The sequence below is a fragment of the Capsicum annuum genome, chromosome 2 (assembly GCF_002878395.1).
Source record: "Capsicum annuum cultivar UCD-10X-F1 chromosome 2, UCD10Xv1.1, whole genome shotgun sequence".
Taxonomy (NCBI): Eukaryota; Viridiplantae; Streptophyta; class Magnoliopsida; order Solanales; family Solanaceae; genus Capsicum; species Capsicum annuum.
Genome location: NC_061112.1, coordinates 149,086,718 through 149,094,616, shown reverse-complemented (window position 1 = coordinate 149,094,616; position 7,899 = coordinate 149,086,718). Strand labels below are relative to the sequence as shown.

General features: G+C 35.3%; 1 protein-coding gene across 1 annotated transcript; it reads right to left on the bottom strand.

Moving 5' to 3' along the window:
• Window positions 1-450: 450 nt before the first annotated feature.
• Window positions 451-2,101, bottom strand: LOC107858363 (meiosis regulator and mRNA stability factor 1-like). The gene is made up of 2 exons (XM_016703023.1): window positions 1,822-2,101; window positions 451-1,052 (listed from the first exon to the last, which is right to left on the bottom strand). Exons 1-2 carry the CDS (start codon window positions 2,099-2,101, stop codon window positions 451-453), a joined length of 882 nt encoding a protein of 293 aa, XP_016558509.1.
• Between the last annotated feature and the right edge of the window lie 5,798 nt (window positions 2,102-7,899).

Genomic DNA, 7,899 nt, shown 5'->3' with positions numbered 1-7,899 from the left:
TAAATCAATTTTCTTATGAGATTGGTTTGAATTGACTCCAATTAGGTTTTTAAATTCATTTATTGTGTCAACCAGTTAAAAGCGTTTAAGAATCAAGTTACAAGCAACGTAATTCATTCAAATATTGTTAAATCTTTGATAATGTGAATATATAAATAATGAATGTATGAAAACAACAAACAATCAAATTGACTTGAGAATGGAGAATTTTATTGAGTTGTTGGGAACATGTGATGACAAAGTAAGTGTATTTCAATTTTGATAAAGATTGGATTTCTCATCTCATCCCCCTCTCCATTTCTCTTTGAGAAATCTAAAAAGGAAACTAATTAAATCAATTCCTTTTTCGATCAGTTCGACTTAACTTCCAATATCTAAAAAGGAGGTTGGGATTGAGTACGCTGATCGGACTTATTTTCTATGAATTCACTGTTACGCTTCTCTAAACTATCAGACATAGCGAAAAAATGATGTGGTAAAAACACCGGTGGTGCAAAAAAAATGATGTGGTAAAAACCGCGGTGGTGCAAAAACTGGTGTTAGTTGGCGATGGCTGCTACTAGTTTCTTCAGTTCTAGCAGGCACGCTTTTCATGCCGGTCATAGTCAGTTGATTCGCGTTCTTAGCTGCGTAAATAGCTTTAGTTTTAGTGTCAAAGCAGCGTCTGGGATTAGATAACATTATTTGGACCCCGGAAGCTGCATCAGCATTGGCATTGGAATGAGCCGGGTGGTCCGCTGATATAGGTTCAGAAATCGGAGTCGGTATAGATTCTTGACGTAACGTGTTGGTACCAAAAGCAAGTTCTCCTGGAGGTCCTCCAGCAGCAAGGGTTGTCCATTGCCACAAATTTGTGGCAGCAGCAGCGAGAGCAGGAGAAGGTTGAAAAGGTTGTGCTAGAAGAATATTATATCTCCTCATTCTTAACTGATGAATGGCATTGGAGAAATTCCTGTCTCCTGAAATGAGTAAATAATTGGCAGGTGCTGGATTGTCCACTGCCCAAAATAGCATATCCACCAAAATTTTCTTATCACTAGTATCCTTTATCCCTGTTCATCATACAAAATTTAATTAATGTATTGGAATTTGGAGTGCAAACACTAAAGAATGATGTAACACCAACAACTTCCAATTCCAAGCAAGTTCAAGGTGCATGTTAGGGCTAAGCTATATAAAACCTACATACCTCTCCATTTAAACAATTCTAAAATTTAAAATTATATAAAGGTAAGTTTCTCTGAGGGCTAAACAACAGTAACAACACATACCTAGTACATCCCCTTGGGAAACAAAGTTACATAATATATACATGTTACCAGTGGGAGGTGATAGATATTTTGTGTAGTTAGTCGAGGTGTACACAGCTTGACCAGACATCATAGTTATCAAAAATATATATATATCTATTTCCACTAGTGGAGTCTAGAGAGGGTGAGCGTAGCAACCTTAACCCTACTTTTGTAGGGTAGAGTGGCCCATTTCCGATAAATCCTCGACTCAAGAAAATCATTTTCGACTAAGATTTGAAGGAAAAGCAAGTTCAAAAAATATTAAAGGAAATGGACTAACATGACTTAAAACAGTTTTTTTTTTTCAAAAAAAAACAAAAAACAAAGTACACCTCTGTGCACTAAACTTCCACTATGCCCAGTAAAGGATTCACAAGGCTTGCATTTCTGTCAGAGGCTGCCAGTAACCTCTTGGTCATACAAAAAAAACGTAAAACAGCTGATACCACTAATTCGTATAACCACCTATAAAGAAAATGTGATTCATGAATCAAAGGAAGCAAGGATAGAAGAGAGTTTTTCACCGTACCAGCCGGGACGTGATTGAGACTGATTCCTGTACTAGACAGAGCTCTTTGAATAGACGAAGGAATGCCATTGGTATCACCATAAGCAGAAATGGTAACGGGTCCATTATAGTTGAATTTCATCAATGCTGCACTTATATTCTGAGCAATTGCATGAGCATTACATCCCCTTGGCACCAGACAATTCTCTATATCCCACCATACAGACGTTTTCGCCGCCTCGTACTGCTGTTCCGCCATTGCTCCGCCTTCAAAAATCTCCTTCATTCCATCTCCGGCCATTTTTCTTTTGAACAGTCGTTTGTTATACACCTCTCACTTTCGCACTTTGCACAATGCTGAATTTGAACTGCTCTCACTATCACTTTTTTGGCCCTCCATATATAGGGGGAACTTGATCAACCGTGCACAACAATATAGGCGCGCTCTCCAAATTATTGAAAAAACGAGAGAGTATAAAAGTAAAAAAAGCAAATGAAGATTAGGGAGATATGGTCAAATGAGCAAATTTAGTAGTTTTTTTAACTACAGAATTTACACATTGTTGATGAAGATATGATTTCTCATAAAATCTATTCTTCATTTCTTGTTTAGAAATCTAATTAAATCTATTCTCTTTTGAGATTGGTTTGACTTGACTCCAGTCAGACCATGTTTTCATGAACTGTTGAATGTTTACTTTTAAGTTCGTTTATTGGGTTAACGGCCAGTTAATTAAAGTAAACATTTAATCGAGTTGCAAGCAACATTTTTTATTCAAATATTGTTAATCTTTGATAATGTGAATATATTAGCAAATTGATTTGAGAATAGAAAATTTTACTGAGCTGCTCGGAATACATGATGAAAAATATGTGTACTTCACTTTCCATAATAATTCGATTTCTCATTTTATCCTCGTCTCATTTCTCTTTGAGAAATCTAATTAAATCAATTCCTTTTGGGGATTAGTTTGGATTAACTTCCAAGTTCCAATAAGATTATGTTTCTATGATTAATTGTTGAATGTTTAATTTAAAATTTGTTTATTATGCCATCGAGTTAAAGTGTTTAATAATCAAGTTACAAGCAAGTAATTAATTCAAATATTGTTGATCTTTGATAATGCTAACATAGAAATAATGACGTTATGAAAACACCTCAGCGAATACTCAAATTGACTTGAGAATAGAGAATTTTATTGAGTTGTTCGGAACACTTGATGAAATATATGTATACATTTGTATATATTTCGCTATGGATAATAATTTAATTTCTCATTTTATCCTCTTCTCCGTTTCTCTTTGAGAAATATAAAAAGAAAATCTAATTAAATCAAGGGTAACAACATACATCTCAATTGTTTAGTAATTTTTTTTTCTTTTTTCTTTGGTTAAAAGATGAATTCATTCATTATTATTAATATGCATCACAAGAGTTTACAGTAGGAGCTGCAATCAGCTTGTCAACAGCTAAAGGAGGCCCAGTACTAGTTACATAATTTTGACAGTAGAGGGGCTCAACAGGCCCAGCATAGGATAGGAGTTAAACATTATTCTGATAACTAGGGTTTTACAACATCACCTACAGTGGACAAACAAAAGCAGGTGGTCTAACCCTTCAACAAACAAGTTATTATTTGACAAACTATGGACCTCTTTAGCTAGCCTATCTGCAACTCGATTCAGCTTCCTTGATACATGCATTATCTGCTGGCTCCCCAGACTGATTAGAAGATTTCTATATGAAGAAACCAAAGTATTGTTAGTATGTTGGTGTAGCCGCAGTATGTTGATTACCTCTATTGAGTCTGTTGCAATTTCCAAATGGGAGACCTGCAACTTAAGAGCAATTAGAAGACAATAGTAAAGGCTCGTTAGCTATGCATCCAAAGAGGAATTAACGTTTACTTTGGCACTATAACCCTTCACCCAGTTCCCCAACTTATTTCTGAAGCCCCCCCCCCTGCTCATCCTACTTTTGTGGAGTGATTGTAGGACTCATCTATATTGAGGTTGCCAGGTAGATTGATCCTTACTTTGGCTAGTTTGGGCATTTTTTGCAAAGAAGAAGTATTACACAGGCCACTCAAAAGGTGTGGGAGTCGGTACATGGATCTTGTGGTCATTGTAAACGTTATGATTTCGCGTTAACCAAATATTCCATAGATAGAAAGAAAAGACATCTTTCCAGCAGAGGGTTGAAAAGCATGAGGTATTGATATTCCTACAATTAACTAGCCAATCTCTCTCCCTCGCCCCACTGATAGCTTGTATTTGAGGTAGCATGTTAATTGCCTTCCAAAATAATTGGACATGGGAAAAAAAGGAATATGTGGAGTATGGTCCCTGGTTGGTTGCATATAGAGCAGTTTTGGTCATATGATGTGAGTATTGCTTGGTTGGGAGATGCCCATGAAGACATAGCAATAGAAAGTATTTTAGTTTATTTGGACATTTTTGTTTCCAAATTCAGTTGAAGGACTTGGTGGTTGAGCCTTTTGAAGAATAATCTGATAGGAGACAGCCATAGGCACTTTTGGTGGAAATTTTTTCATTTGGCTCAAGAGCCATGTTTGATAATCGGTTTTATGGCTAGGAAGAGGGATGGGGATTGCTGTAATTTGAAATTTAACCTCTTCAGGAAGTTCATTAGAGATTTTATCAAGGTTCCAGGATTGATTGACTATGATGTCGCTAATTGTCAGCTCGAGGTCTTTTTTACCTAGAGATCCACTGATAGTTTTGAACAAGGGTTTACTATTGGGGATCCAAACATTATTCCAAAGGGAGATCTTTGTACCATCCCCAATATTCCATCTAATGAATCTGTTGTAGAAGCTCCAACTGTTAACTATGTTTTTCCAGATGAAACTCGTTGACTTTAGGTCTTTATTAGGATCCGCAACACTTTTGCCTCTAGCATATTTATTAATTAGAGTAGACTTGCCCAAAGGGTCATTGGGTTTCTATAAAGCCGCCAAGCAAGTTTGGCGAGTAAAGCATCATTTTTCAGGCTTGATTTTTGGATTCCAAGACCCCCTTTGTCTCTGACAAGGACGAATGCATTATGTGAGTAGGGATGCTGTTTAGGGAGGATATTGCAAGGGTGGTACGTCCAGCTATATTTAAGAATTTGGTCTTCCAATCCATAAGTTTCTTCTTAAGGTCATCTAGAATAAACTGGAAGTCCGTCCGTCCTGATGGGGCACTTGTAGAATATGGGGAACCCAAGGTATTTTTCAAAAGAGGGTCTACTTTTGATAGGGAAGAAGGAAGATGTAGTTGACTGGATGTTTGTTGGCAGTTAGCAGAAAAGAGAATTTAGTACAAAATTTTTTGAGTGTGGATTGTACCACCTTACAGTTATTAGGGTCTATGGTGGACATAAGCACCAACTCATCCACAAAAACATATGGGAGAGTGGAGGTCCACGTGGCACGATATTTAGGATAATCTTGGCGGATGCCTCTAGTTGGGTCAAAGAAATTTGTTCTAGATTCGTAATTAAAATCACCGAGGAACTGATAGATATACAAGACATAATGATGCTAATGATATTTGAGGGGAAATTAAAGTAAATCAAGGTGTTACGGACAGAGGACCATTCTAATTTATCAAAAGGTTTTTTTCAAGTCGCGCTTAAAGTGGTGTATAATTTCTTGAACAACAATGATGTTGTCTCCAGTTTGTCTATTCTTTACGAAGCTAGATTGACACGGGCCTATAAGGTTGTTGATAAAGGGTCTTATTCTACGGGCTAGGAGTTTAGTGATAATTTTTGTAACACTAATAGCGCGAAAGTTTTTTTAAAAGAAGTAGCATTCTTACATTTGGGGATTAGGCATATGTGAGTTTTATTAATTTCCTCTCATTACACTCCATTTTCTTTTTCCAAAATTACATAAAATCTCAAATTTAAAGTTAAAGTTTTAGTTACATTGTCGAATACATAACTTTTCGGATATATAACCAATTAATCGATCAAATCTTATGTATCAGAAACACAAATTTTATTTTGATACATAAATCTTGTGTATCAGTAATACAAAATATAATTTCGATGCATATTTTTTATCATATTTTAAATTTTCAACTAGATATATCATTCTTGTGTACATGTACACAAAAATTAGTACGATATATAGTATCTGTATTATTTTAGCCAATCACGTGATATATCTTCATGCCCTTCACCGCTTCATTTTTCACCTCCTCCGTCAACTCTCTCCATCCGCCATTAACACCATAAAAATACTCCCTCCATCGAGATCCTCCATTAACAACAACACCCACAGCAACCACTGAAACCCACCAGCATGTATTTTCATATTCTTTACCGCACCGTTTTCACCTCATCCATCTTCACCTTCCATACACCATTAACATCATAAAAATACTTGTGCTTCCAACATAATTTAATTCATGGAAAATAAACTTCAACCACAAATAAAAATATGAAGAAACAATATAGGATGGTTTTCTTATGAATATCCAATGATTTTTTATGGGATATTGGAGATTTCGATTTTTTTATGAATATCTATCAATTTATGGGATATTTAAAATGCCTGTTTCAGGGATAGATATTCAAGATATTTGAGATTTAGGGTAAAGTAACCTTGTAGAATTCTAACAGAATTTGAGTGATGTGTACAACTTTCTCCATGGAGATCCTCCATTAACAACACCACTCACGACAACCAGCGAAACCCACCAACAATTTCAATCAATTCCACCGCGAGCATACCTTACTGTTGTTTCTAAATTGAGAGAGTCATCGATCGAGATTGTCGGATTAATTCTCTGGTCATCGTAGATCCTGATCAAGCAGAGGAGGTGCTGGCCGGCCGACATTGAGGAGATGAGGAGGATGAATCTAGGGGCAGCTGGTATGGAGGAAAAAACATGAAATGAATTTGGTTGGGTTAGGGTATTATGCACTTTGTCCTTAAAATCAATTCCTTTTTGGGATTAGTTTGAATTAACTTTCAATCAGATTATGTTTCCATGATTAATTGATTGTTGAGTGTTTAGTTTAAAATTTATTTATTATGTCAACCAGTTTAAGCTTTTAACAATCAAGTCACAAGCAGCATAACTAATTTAAATATTGTTAATCTTTGATAATGCCAATATAGAAATAGTGACGTTATGAAAACAACTAAGCAGATAATCAAATTGAGTTGATAATAGAGAATTTTATTGAGTTGCTCGGTATACTTGATCATTTTGAAAACTAACAGAAAATTTGTGTAGATTCATGTGTAATCATGTGAATTTCGAAACAAGTTGGGGGTTGTTTGGAGCTCACCAAGGGTGCAAAAAGGACAGAAGCTTCAAAGGACAGATAAAAAATTTATTAAAAAATCAGGCGAATCCAATACTTACAATAATTTATAGGATATAAGTTAGTTGTAATTGTTTTCATAATTTTCACCCGTTACAGTTATTACATGGAGAAGAATATGCACATTAAATGAAATTTTAAATATCTCGAGATCTAGGCGTTGGATCCGAGAGCTCAATGGTTGATTGTTATTATTTCAATGTTTGTCATAGGTCGTTTCGTTTCCATTGTATTTTTGCCAATATAGTGGCTATGCATATGAATTAATCAATTTGACTTAAACTGAGTACGTTTTGAATCATCAAATATGAAAGTAACAATAGTCCGAAAATGCCAATTTTTACTTCGAAATCAATCTTTTTAGTAGATTTCTTGTTGCAATATTTACCCATGTCACTTGGTTATGCAATTGAAAATTCAACATACCTCAGGCAGAATTCTTAATAAATAATCAAAACGGAGAAGTTTAAGACTGAAAATTCTTTTCAAATTCCTTCTTATCGTATCACTAAAGCGGAGCAATTTGAATGCTTAATAATATAATATAAGACCAGACACTCTTCCCTTACTATATTTAGAACAGTAGGTGAGCATATGGAATGATCATACAAGGAAGAATAGCTAATAGCTTCTTGTTGTTTCAGTATGTACTATCGACTTCCTTCATGGTGGTATATAATAGCTGATAGCAGATACAACAACAAAATAGAATAGATAACTAACAAGGTGAAATTAAACGTATATAACCCAGA